At 39.5% G+C, this 13,399-nt stretch overlaps 1 protein-coding gene across 1 annotated transcript; it reads left to right on the top strand.

The window, feature by feature from the left end:
- Positions 1-1,777: 1,777 nt before the first annotated feature.
- LOC310925026 (von Willebrand factor A domain-containing protein 5A-like) lies at positions 1,778-11,935 on the top strand (the record flags this gene model as incomplete). The annotated part of the gene is made up of 19 exons (XM_083886892.1): positions 1,778-1,817; positions 2,134-2,336; positions 2,465-2,687; positions 3,702-3,877; positions 3,987-4,101; positions 4,196-4,368; positions 4,453-4,541; positions 4,916-5,060; positions 6,043-6,122; positions 6,201-6,315; positions 6,766-6,924; positions 7,520-7,623; positions 8,075-8,292; positions 8,421-8,480; positions 9,181-9,204; positions 9,440-9,523; positions 11,032-11,189; positions 11,372-11,495; positions 11,615-11,935. 19 exons carry the CDS (start codon positions 1,778-1,780, stop codon positions 11,692-11,694), a joined length of 2,370 nt encoding a protein of 789 aa, XP_083743018.1. The 3' UTR covers positions 11,695-11,935.
- Between the last annotated feature and the right edge of the window lie 1,464 nt (positions 11,936-13,399).

The raw sequence follows: 13,399 nt of genomic DNA, 5'->3' as shown, positions 1-13,399 counted from the left end.
CAATTACTATCAGTATTTGTGAGTGATAATGTTAAAAAAGAGAAAACAGGCTGTCAATAATAATAATAGACTTGATGCTTACTTGACAATAAAGATATTAACAGTGCCTTGGGAGGAGAGAATGGAACGGAGAATGGATACTAATCAGACAACCCTCTGACAAATGCTGATAGTTAAATAATAACTTTGCAAAAACAGTGTTTATAGTCAACAGGCACTTTCTGTTAGGGTTATAATCTGTGGAGCTCATAGTCTACTGGCAGTTATTTAATTGTATGTAACTTATTACCTCAATGAGTGTCAACTGATTATCTGTTGGCATGAATCACAATTGATATATTTATTTATGCATTTATTTATTTACCTCAATCAAAACGGTACAATACAGAGTTACGGACGGACAACACAACAATAAAGGAAAGTGAATGATTAAAAAGAGCAGTTCCTGCTAAAGTAAAGTGTGACCAAATAAATGTCAACTGTAACGACATCCAAAGAATAAGAATAATCATTTAAAACACAAATTGTTTGCCAGTCCATGGTTAATGAGTTTATTTTATTTTATTTATAAACAAAATGGCCACCAGGGGGCACTCACACATTTTTTCCACAGATTTCACAGTGTGACAGAGGTACAGCCCTCACATGATGAGTTACCGTGGAAGTCTCAGAGTGTGGACAAAGGGACAGTGACAGTGGGACAGTGACAGTGGGACAGTGACACACACCTGTGTGACTCAGTGACGGTGAATGTATGAACGTGGGGACCATATTATACATCCATGGTGGGGACTGGGACAAAAACTCCAGTTGAAACAGGAAGTTTACAGTGGGCGTGTCTTCACGCGCATTTCTCCATTCTTGTGTATTATTCTTGTCGGTGTTCAGTGTTCGACATTCGTCTCTCAGCTGACTCAACCTGTAGGTGACACTCTCCACACAAAGGTAGGAAACATACAGATTCTGTGACTGGCAGAAGTGTACGTATTGTTATAGTCATAACGTATACAGTAAAGAAGGAGAGGCTGCTTTTTGTCCAGGCCCAAAAACACTGGCGAGATACTGTTGATATGAATTGTATTCGTGTGTCCATCTCCTCTTTTATCTATTTATTTTTTATTTCATAAAGTGTAAATCAACTTCCGTGTTATCCCTCTAATATTCCCATGTGCGACATTCATGTCAATAACATTACAGGTACTTGTTTTGGTTTGTTCGCGCGACATTAATTCAAGCAATCATTTCATATTCGTGTTAATTCTTTAAGTGTAACATCAGACAAGGTAGTTGCACTCAGTTACAATTAACAAATTGGGGACATTATAAAAAATCAAACCCAATTATAAGCATAACAAACGATAGAGTAGCATAAAACAATAATTTACTTAACAATTATTAATATAACATTTAAAAAAAAAGAGAACACAGTGCAAACAGCATTTTACAATTTAATTAAAAAACCATAAGCATATGAGAATCTACATAAGATTATTAGGGCCACAAAAAAAATAAAGAAGGAAAATCTTAAATCTCGTTTTTTTTTTTTTTTACTTTTTTTCAAAAAATCTTTTTTTTACATGTGGCCCTCAAACTCTTCCGTAAGAATCTAAATGTTTGAACCTGGATTCACATTTATTGCTGATTGCAGTTCAATGTTGACCATATTCTTTTAATTTCATCTATTCTGAACTTTCAGGTCCCAATGTTATAGAGTAAAAAATATTTTTTTCTTTTAGGTTATTAAATGTCATTAAATGTAATTTGTTCCACAGGTACAATGGTCTGCTGTGGTTTGCTGACTGCCCAGAAGGAACCAGGTATAAAGCCATTAACAACTGTCAAATTCCCTTTTTTGAACCAGATGTAACAAGGCAAGCTTCACCCCATTCACACAACAAGCATCTGGCACCCTCTGTTTGTTATAGTGGCAAGTGCAAGTGTGGAAGCACAAACAGACAGACAAAGTAAAAATGAAGTAAAAATGTGTTGCCTGTTGTGATGATCTGATCCTGCTTTAAACATTATGATTATTATCCTCGTATTATTATTATTATTACAATTTATGCCAGCTATAGAGAAGAACACAACACTGTCTGTGACATTTCGCTGTATTCCTTTATGCTTCTTGGTCAGTTCCTCTGAAGAGCATTGAGGTGGAGGTGGAGGTGAGGGACCATGTGGCTACAGTGGTCTCCACTCTGAACTATGAGAACAAGGAGGACAAACCAATTGAGGCTGTTTTTGTCTTTCCACTGCCCGGAGACGCTGCTGTCTGTCATTTCAGTGCTAAGATTGGACAGACGCAGATCGTAGCTGAGGTGAAGGAGAAACAGCAGGTGAGCTGGACAGTACATTTTTATTTCATTAGAATGGATCTTTGAGTAAACATAAGGAATGTTGCTCACAAGTGTGTGTGTGTGTGTGTGTGTGTGTGTGTGTTTGTGTCTCGTCGTCTGTACTTCAGGCTCGTGAGGAATATGATGATGCTCTGAGCTCTGGTCAGCAAGCCTTTTTATTGGAGGAGAGTGATCAGAGTCCAGATATATTCACTCTGAGTGTGGGCAGTCTGCCTCCAGGGGAGAGCGCCTCCATCAGGCTGGAGTATGTCACTGAGCTGGCTGTGCAGGCTGATGATGGCCTGAGGTTTTGTCTGCCTGCTGTGCTCAACCCTCGCTATCAGCCTCAGGGTAGGAAACCCAGTCAACACTCAATCATTACTCCTGTCTATACGAAGGCTTTTACAGCAACAATCACATGACAAGATGTTATGCCTGATTTTTAGCTTCCGTAGCATGAAAGAGAATCTAGTTGGAGAAGTATTTCTTTGACTATTTTGCGATGTCTCCTGTGACACGACTGATTTTTAGGCACAACCATCTCTGGCGCTCACAGAGAATGTAATCTAATAAATGAGAAAATATCCAGAGAGCATCACTTCTCTGGGTAAAAATGCCTTGTTGAAGTCAGAGGTCAGAGTGGTTTGAAATGACAAAGAGGTGACTCAAACAACTTGTTACAAACAAGGTATGCAGAAAACATTTAAGCTAATGTGCTAAAGCAGCAGGAGAACACACTGATGTCATCTTGTTTTCATTTTTGAGGATTAAGACTTGTGTTAGGACAGTAGGACCCAGGGTTAAGGCCAAAATCAGGTTGAAGATAGGATTAGGTTAAGGGTTAGGGGTAGGCATAACCCTTTTATGAATTAAAAGGGTCCTTTTAATTTAGTTTAGACTGTTAATGTAATGCGTCTTTAATCATAACATTTCAAACTAGGATTGGGAATCACTGGGTACTTCACAATGCAATATGTGACATACGAATAATGACACGATACAACAATTCTGTGATAATCAATATATTACAAGGCTATCATATTGGGATACATCACTCTGTTTCTCTATGTATTCACAACATAGAGGAAAAGGGCATAAAGCAACATGGATGGGGCATCTCTAAATGTAGCTTTCTCCACCATTACCGCAACGCAAACTCCCTCTTCTTCAGCCAGGTAATTTTGTAATTAGTGCCACCGCGAGGAGACATCCAGTAGTGATGCCTGGCGAGTGAAACTGGCAGGGACTGTTTACTTTCGAGCTCCTTAATTAGTAATTCAAATATTGATATTTCACGAGGAAGGATGATGATATATCACCAAATTTACATTTTGACCCACTGCTATTTTTTTTACTACTTTGCAGAAAGTGGAGGCAGTGACGGTGCCAGTGTCCAGGTGACCTCTGTCCCAGCCTCTCTGGTGCCCTACAGTCTGTCTTTCTCTGCCCGAGTGTCCTCTCCTCGTCCAATCTGTAAAGTAGAGTCCAGCTGTTCCCTGGACCCTCTGCAGTACCTGAACACAGAGCAGACCCAGGCCACGGTAGGTAAAGTGCTAATGTGTCTGCTGATGTGTGTGTGATTGTTCCTCAACACTAAGAACAAACATTGGCACTTTGTTGATGTAAATGAGTGTGTTGTGTGAACTGCAGGTCAAGTTGGCTGAAGGACACAAGTTTGACAGAGATGTTGAGCTGCTGATTTATTACAAAGATGCTCACCAGCCCAGTGCTGTGGTGGAGGCAGGACAGGCCTCTGCAAAACCTGGTGAGTGCAAATTAGTGAGGTTGTAACTTTAAAAAATGGTTAGTAAAGTCATCTGATTCTTCAGCTAAGTGACGTGTTGAAATATGTGTCTCAGGGACTCTGATGGGCGACCCAGTAGTGATGCTGAGCCTGTATCCTGAGTTCCCAGAGTCTGTGATGTCTTCACTGGCCTCATGTGGAGAGTTTGTGCTCCTGATGGATCGATCTGGGAGTATGGATTGTCCTATGGCGAATGAGAGTGATCAGACTTGCATCAGCAGTGCCAGGGTATTATTTGTTTATTCTGACATAAAACCATACGTGATGTCTCTCACATGGTTAACTTCACCATTGTTTCTCTTCTGCCTATAGGACACTTTACTGCTCCTGTTGAAGAGCTTACCAATGGGCTGCTACTTCAACATCTACAGCTTTGGTTCCAGCTATGAACACATCTTCCCGTAGGTGGCTTGCCCATACGGCTTGTTTTTTTTCTTCACAAGTTATAGCTGCAGTAGGCAGGATTGCTGGACAAATGGTTACATGCACAGGTTATAAACATACATTTTGGGATCACTCTCAGATGACCTGAGGCAATCTCCATTCGCTGCAGTTATTTTCTGTTGTTTTCAAGGTTTCTTTGCAGTATAACATTGTTGTCTTTCTAGGATTTCTATACATTTTTCTATGAGGCTGTAAGTACAGAGCCCAGAGGAGGTGTAGAAGTGCTGTTCTGTGTCAGATAACCTGATTTACATCATACAATAATTATTGATCAGTAATGCCCCCAGAAATCCTGCTTTTGTATCTTGACACTTTGTATGTGTGATCACAGCAACAGCGTGGAGTACAGTGAGTCGACCCTGGCTGAGGCTCTGAAGAAAGTGGAGGTGATGAAAGCTAATTTGGGAGGAACAGAGATCCTGAGGCCCCTCAAACATATTTACAGCCAACCCTGCATTCCCAGTCAACCAAGACAAGTAACAATCCCACAAATACACGTTCTTGTAAAGCATTCCTACAGGACATTCATCGACAATAACCTTTACCATCACAACTGAATGCCTACCCCTAAAGCCCAATTTATACTCCTGCGTAAAGTGCTCTACGTAGGTTACGGAGACCCCTCTACGTCGCCGGTGAGCCTCGCCGTCGTGTCCGGCTGCACAAAATATTTTTTACGTGTCACTCCGTCAAGGGACAACGGAGACGGCAAGGGCTGCGATTGGTCCTCAGGACAGGCCGAGATAACGCTGCTCTGTGCCGGCCACTGTGCCGAGGGTCCGCAGATGCGGAGCTGATCACCGCCGACAACGTCGCTGTCAAACTATAAATACGTCATATATTAATACACAAACCACATGTTTAGACACTAAATGGCTAATTTCTCATCTCAAATGATCTTTTCCAGGACAGAAAAATATTTATTTCAGGTGAGAAACTGCCACTGTTTCAATGTTATTCAACAGTCTTTCTCTCTCGGACGCCATTGCTCACTGTAGCCAAAAGCACAACAACCTTGCATAGCGACCCCTACTGATCGGGCGGGAAATGGCAGTGTGTATAACGCATTACGCAGTCAGAGAAGTATAATGTGGCCTTAACCTTTAAGATAACCCTAACCTGAACCTGATTTTGGCCTTAACCCTGGGTCCTACTGTCTGAACACAAGTCCTAATTCTCAAAAAGCCCATTAAAATTGGCCAAATTGAGAAAACACAGGCCAAACATGCTAAGCTGGTTGTATCAAGACCCCTTAATGTTTCCTTTACTCACGTACACATCTGTCAACATAGTTTCACATGAAATCATACATTGTTATTTACACTCCCACATAAAAGCCGGGTGTGTCACTATAGTGGCAGCTTAACACTGCTTTCAAAACTATGTCGATGTTTTTTCAGGTGCATGTTTCTGGGTGTGTCGTTGTGTAACTTCTATTAATATTTCTCTTCCTTGTAGGTTTTTGTTTTTACTGATGGAGAGGTATCCAACACCAAAGGAGTAATAGATCTGGTGAAGCAGAATTCAGGCTCCCACAGGTAAAAAGAAACAACAACAAAAAAACACAGTTTGTCCAGTGCTGCCTGTGTTAAACTTGAAACTGTACTGTATTGCAGATGTTTCTCTTTTGGGATTGGGGAGGGAGCCAGCTCCGCTCTTATCAACGGGCTGGCCAAGGAAGGAGGAGGTCACGCTCAGTTCATCACAGGGACTGACAGGATGCAACCTAAAGTAAGAGAGACACAGAAGAGATAGTTTGGTTTTTGTTTGTTTTTTTATTTGGAGGTGTATGAAGAACTTATGCATAGTCAGTTTCTTACATAGTAGACGCCATTTAGTGCAGTGCCTGTTCAGGTATATGGGTCAACCAGAATGCCATCCATGCAGTGGTGGCTGGTGATAAAGAATGTAAAAGCAAAGAGCTGTCTAACAGCACAGTAAATCACTGAAAGTATATAAAATATAGCAGTTAAAATACTGCCGTTAAAATCTTCATTTGTTTTTTTCTGTAAAAGGGCTACAACATTCACATGGTGGTTCTCCTGTCCCCCTCTGTATTTAAATCACTGACTGTGCAAAACAAGACAGACAAAAATATAACCATGCAATGTATATTTCCAGAAAATATCTTACAGAAACTTAACAGTGCTTTTTTGCATATTTGTTTTTCTTCCCCTCCAGGTGATGCAGTCACTGCGATTTGCTCTGCAGCCAGCAGTGGTGGACATCTCAGCCACATGGGATTTACCAAAGGGAATGTCTGTCACTGTACTCTCTCCACCACTCACAGCACTCTTCCAGGGTCAGAGGTCACTGATTTATGCACAGCTCACTGGAGAGGTAGGAGCATATTTACAAAGACGTTGCATTGACTGCTGGAGTATGTGTCGCCACAATCATTGGAGTGGCACTGAGAGCAACTAGGGATCAGTGGAATCAGTGGCCGAGTGTACGAAATGTGCACTCAGAACTTTTTATTCTGAAAACTTGTATTGATTATATAGTGGACTTGCTCATACCAGGGTGGTGGACACACTGCAACAGTCAGACAACAGTCAGTGTGGCCTCAATACATATCACGGTGAAATGCACCTTCTCTCTGCCTAGATTAATTTACTGACAACTTCCATCCGCCTGTTAATGTGCATTTTTGTGCTCGAGCACAAGCTACAATAATTAGTTATATTCCAAAAACAGGCAATATAGGGATTAGGCAAATAGGACACTCTAGATTGACTGTGATGAGTGTGGGAATGGATGGTTGTTTGTCTCTATGTGCCCCTGTGATGGACTGTCCAGGGTGTACCCTGCCCTATGTCAGCTGAGATTGGCACAGCACCACCCCCCTCCCTCATGTGGAGGATACAGCGTTCGAAGATGGATGGATGTAGCGATGTAGCAATCGACATAGTTTCTAACACGTGTTCTTCCTCAGAGCTCAGAAGCAGCGGAGGGCAGTGTAACGCTGAAGTACTGTCTGGCAGGTCATCCTTCTCAGAACCAGCTGCCCTTCAGTCTCAAACCTGCAGAGGACACAGGGTAAAACAGCAATGTTGGATCAGATAGTACAGTTTTATGATTGTTGGGATACATTGCTGAACAGTGCTGGAATGCTGTCTATCTCACAGCACAAGTCCTATTGATTTATTTCAAATTCCTGCAATGGGGATCCTGCATGTTTCAAGTCATTCCAGGAACTCATGATTAATAATCTCATTAAGAGTCCCAGTAAACAGTATATCCTCCATTTGTAATTTGAACATTTGAAATTGTGTTTATTTTGATATGATAGCAGTATGATGTTTCATATCTTTCCATGCCTACCCACATATCAATAGCAATAAAGATCATTTCTTCTACGAAATGTATTATGGTAACTTACAATCTCTGAATAATTGTGTAGGACTTGGTCTGCTCTGGTTTTTCTGATGTTTTAGATGTCATAGGAGGTTTTAATAGCACAGGTTTTTACTCCCCTCTCCTGTGGAAGGTTGACAGTGCACAGGTTGGGGGCTCGGAGTCTGATTCGGTCCCTGGAAATGAAGGAGAGAGAAAACACAGGAACGCAAGATGGAGTGAAGGAGAAGGTAGTGGAGCTCAGTGTCCAGTCAGGAGTGAGCAGCTCCTTCACTGCCTTTATTGTTGTCAACAAAGGCAATGGTGAGCCGATCGAAGGACCTTTGATTCGCAGAAATGTTCCAGCACCTGGTGAGTGTTTTTTTGTCCAGAGTAAGAGTATATGACAAACTTGAGCAGTTAATCTGTAGTAGTGTGACTATGGCCTGTTTAAAACCATGTCATCATGGTGTACTGTCATCTTCATTTCCTTTGTGCAGGTGGGTATCCGCCTATGCGTATGAGACGCTGCTGTGCACCTGTGTTCGCTGGAGCAGCTGGTGAGTATTTTTCATTGAAAATAAAAAACTAATATTGAATAACCCACCACTTTAAATTAGCTATAGCTGAGCAAAACGTCAACATGCTAACACATCGCAATGAAGGGCGTGTAAAATAAACAAGATAATTAATTAATTGTGTTGGAGTCTGTACTTATAATGAAGTTGGCATCCGAATTCTACAGTCGCTCAGTGCAACAATCATTGTAAGTTACACTTACCTGAAGTTCTGGTGAAGACACATTGACTAATACCAGTTATGAGCAACTCCACTGCATGCCATTGTTTTGGTTGCATGACCATCCATCCTGTGGGAGAAAGAAGAACATGTAAACACCATGCAGAATGGCCCTCGTTCTGACCGAGTCGCTAACCCAGGCCTTCTTGCTGCCACTAAATCACACCACTACACCAACCGTGTGGCCCTACCTGAGCTTTATACTGAGAAATACATAGTGTCGCATTCACTCTCACATTAACAATCTTCATGTTTTTGTATTGTGGGAGGAAGTTTGGAGTATATGAGCAGGGGGAAACCCACTGCAGCACTGTGTAACCTAATGCTTTAACATCTTCCATTAAATTCTTACAGTGTCATTACAACATAGTGTAAATACAAGTCCTAACAATCATAGGCATATAAACTGACTGGGACAGTAATCCTGTGTTTGTTTGTTTTTCTCAATCTTCTTGCCCTTAGCCGTTCCTCCTCAAGCCCTTGCATGTGAGTTAAACCATTCATCTGTTTACTTAACTTAAAATATCTAACAACCTATTGTTCATTTTATTATCTGAAAAATGCATATTTTGACGACTGTCATATGTGTTATGCGACACATGAACTGAACTTGTTTCAAGAAATGTGAAGATTTGTGATCGTCACACATTCAAGAGCCATATCGTTACACTGATTGACATTTTGCTTTGTCATGATGACCACTGCTCTGCTCTCTGTGCAGGTGCTAAAAAAAGCAAAAAAAGAGGGAAGCCATTTGGTGCCCCGATGATGGCAATGATGAAAATTGGCGGCCCCGTTATGGAATGTAAGTATATCCATGCACACAATTGTTGCTTTCAAATATAAAACCAGCTCAGATGTTTGTTCACATTTACTATACTTCCTTACTTTTCATATTACCATTATAATGTAGTGACTATGACTAAAGAAAAACAATCTCAAGTGATTGAAGATGACTGTTTGTAATTGGAGGTACAGGTAAGATTAAATAGGAAAAAATCCTAAGCATTTGTATAAGAGCATGATTATGTTCCCTCGTCATCATATTCTAACTGGCTATACATTTACTGCCTATACTGGTGGAATGATTTATTAAAGCAATTCATGCAAAAATACAGTGGTTTCAACAACATATGACAGTTATATTTGTTTTGCTTTGAAAGGTTATTTAGACTTATTTGAAAAATAAATAAAAATTAAATTAAATTTTGAAAAGGTATGAGAGGGATGATGTTTAGACTGATCATATCCCACCCCATGCTCTTTAATTAATTAGTGCTAATACTCTAAAAATAATAATAATCATTTTAATAAACAACTTGAAATACACACATCATCCCATAGAAAAGGGTACAGACAAATGGACCAAACAAAAACACAAACACAGAAGATTACCAAGTGAAACTGAACATAAATTAATAAGTAAATGGATACTCTTATGTAACATAAATAATAGATTGAACATATTTAAAATTAATTAACATCCTCCTGTGACTATCACAGCCCCCTTCTCATCCCTGTATCAAACTATGATCTTTGTTTTAAAGTGTTTTGTTTCAACATTTTTTTTTTTAGTTGGTAATAAAATTGGAAGTCTTCCCAAAATATGGTTCAGTGATAATCGAACTAAACATTTACATTAAATGAATGCAACTGTCATTGTGTTACAATTAAATATATAAATATATAAATATTTTTATGTTCGTATTATTGACTTTATCTTATGTTCTACTTTTCTTTCTTTTACTTTTTATATGACAGCCCAAGGAGCAAAAGCAGGGTTGCGCTTTAGGATGAATAAGAAATGTAAGTTTGAAAAGGCTTTCAGTCAAAATCCAATCACAAAAATATAATGTGTAACATCAGTGACCTTTGGACTTTTATCCTGTACCATCATTATCATCCTCATGTCAACACTGACTCTCTCAATACTTTTTTTATGACCTCATACCTGCGAATTTAACTACATTCCAACCGGATTCAGCTGTAAACTGTACCTATGGTTATGTCAAAGAGAATGAAGATGGTGCATATTGTGTAAATTAAACTTGCTCTGTCAAGAAGTACAGTCAGTAACTCTAACTTGAGGACCGTTTGTTTGTTAGCAACACATGTCCATGCTTTGCAATGTAGCCATTATCTTACATTATAGGCTGATGACGGCAAAGGTTTACGAGCAACACCACATTCTGGAAATAAAGGTGTCATTCTAACGTGCATACTCTTATACAGGGCAACGCAGTCATGTTATAGTGATTGTAAATGATATATGAAATGATGTATGGATGTGCTTTCCTGTGTGTTTTTCTTCAGGGAGCAGCGATGACAAAACTGAGGCCAAGCTTTCCAAAGACCCGCTGCTTCAGCTGGTTTCCCTCCAGAAGGCCTCTGGCTGCTGGCTGCTTGATCCAGCTCTGGCTGCTGCACTGGGAAAAACCAGCAAGGAGGTGGAGCGGACAAAGCCTTCATCTGTGGGTTATTGCCAAAATCATACATAGTTCATTATTTAGTGACGTATCAGGTTATTGCATTAAAAACAAAAAGTTGTAATGGACCTGATGGACCCATTTCCCCCCTGAGATACTTTGTGCACTTTGATTTTCATGTTTTACAAATTCCACATCATTTAATTTCATTTGATTTGCTGACTTAGGTAAACCAGGAAGTGTGGGCTACACTGCTGGCTCTGATTTGGCTTAATGGCTTCAAGATGGATGCTAAGGAAGAGTGGGAGCTTCTGGGTCTGAAGGCTTTGTCATGGCTCCGCGCTCAGAATGGTATTATAATGGCTCCAAACTGCTGTTTTTCTGTTTTTAACAGTGTGAGCTGGTTTAAAAAAGCTGACTTTCCACATCAATCTCCTGATGAAGCTAATTGTTTTGTTGTTATTTTTCAGCACCACCCTTGGCAGAGTGTGTGGAAGCTGGAAACACACTGTTGGGCTGCAGTGTGCAGAAGGGTGTCCTGGGCCTCTGAGGTGTTCTCAAACCACTTCGGTGCACAGAAAACCTCTCAGTTCCAGTGCCAGTGTCTAATTTCAAACTGGCTCTCTACTACATAACAAAAAAAAGGCTTCAATCCTGTGCCGACTGCATTGCATGATAGTTTGTCACAATTAATTAACTATTTTCTATTTTCATCTGGTTAGAAATTATGGCTTTTGACTATAGTAAAAACTGCATTTTTTTTCAAATATACTGTCAAAACACTTTTGATGTAATAAATCAAAACAACTGCCACCATACTTACACAAGGGATCACAGCCAGCCACCATTAGCTGGCAAGGAGTTCACTGGCTTCATATCCCGCCTGTGACGGATAGATACATGGATTCACCAACTGGAAAGTTGTTATCAAACAGGTTTGCGTATAACTGTACAGAGGTGGGGAAGTAATTACATAAGATAAGATAAGATAGTCCTTTATTTGTCCCGCAGTGGGGAAATTTCCAGTGTTACAGCAGTAAGACAATAAAGATAAGGATAATAAATAATAAACATGCATTACCAAAAAGAAATAGAATATATAAAGTACAATATATAAAGATATTAACACTGACTATAAAAATAGGTTTAAAAAATAGAATGTAGAATGTACATTACAACCGGTCTGCAGAATATACACAGTATGCACATGGTATTTACAGTGTAAGGAAACAAGGCTGAGCTATTAAATAAGGATATGGATATTGCACTGATGAGAAAACTACAGTATAACAAATTTGACAGTAAGAAAAATGACAATATATTGCACTTAAAAAAAAATTACATTATGAAAAAAATATTTACAGTATATTACACCAATGAAAAATTAACAGTATATTGCACATGGAGAGTGGAGAGTGTGTGTGTGTGTGTGCGTGGTCTACTTAGAGCAGTACTTGATGTACAGTCTAACAGCTGCAGGGAGGAACGACCTGCGATAACGCTCCTTCAGACATTTTGGATGTTTTAGTCTGTGACTGAAGGAGCTGTGGGAGAGATTGTCCATCAGAGATGATAGCTTGGTAGCCATTCTCCTCTCTCCCGCCACCTCCACTGGTTCCAGGGGACATCCAAGGACAGAGCTGGCTTTTTTAATCAGCCTGATAAAACACATTTACTCCTGTTACTGTTATTGACTACGTGTTCTGTGTACTTGTACTTTTTAAAGTAATCTTTAAAATGTTTAATTTTTACATTTTTTAAATTAAATTAAAAAAAAAAAAAAGTTAAATCGTGCACTGGAAACTTTGGCAGTGAATGAGGACAGGTGACCCATTTGACCCATTCAGACTTATACATTCATACAGTTTATTTTGTCAGCACTTTAATTTGTAAAGGTTTGCCTTTAATTAATATCAATTATTGTGAAATTTCTGTTCCCTTGTTCATTTTGCACAACACAAGAAAGAACCACAATCTTGTAAAAAAAGAAGGTAAAACTAAGTAACTTTTACTACTTGTTACTTGTATTCAAATATTTATTTTTTTTATCAAAATAGTGGTACTTTTACTGGAGTAGAATATTTAAGTAATAAGGTGGAGAGGTGGAGATATTATCTCCACCTCTGCCTGTGTATAAATATTACTTTTATGTTACTCTGTTACTCCAGATGTGAAAGAAAGGCATAATTGGTTGTTTTCCCATTTGTTGACTCCTTAGATTTGCCATTTAAAAATGATAATTTTGACAATGAAAT

The sequence above is a fragment of the Microchirus variegatus genome, assembly GCF_963457635.1.
Source record: "Microchirus variegatus genome assembly, chromosome: 3".
In the NCBI taxonomy this organism is placed as follows: Eukaryota; Metazoa; Chordata; class Actinopteri; order Pleuronectiformes; family Soleidae; genus Microchirus; species Microchirus variegatus.
This window is presented reverse-complemented; position numbering and strand designations above follow the sequence as displayed.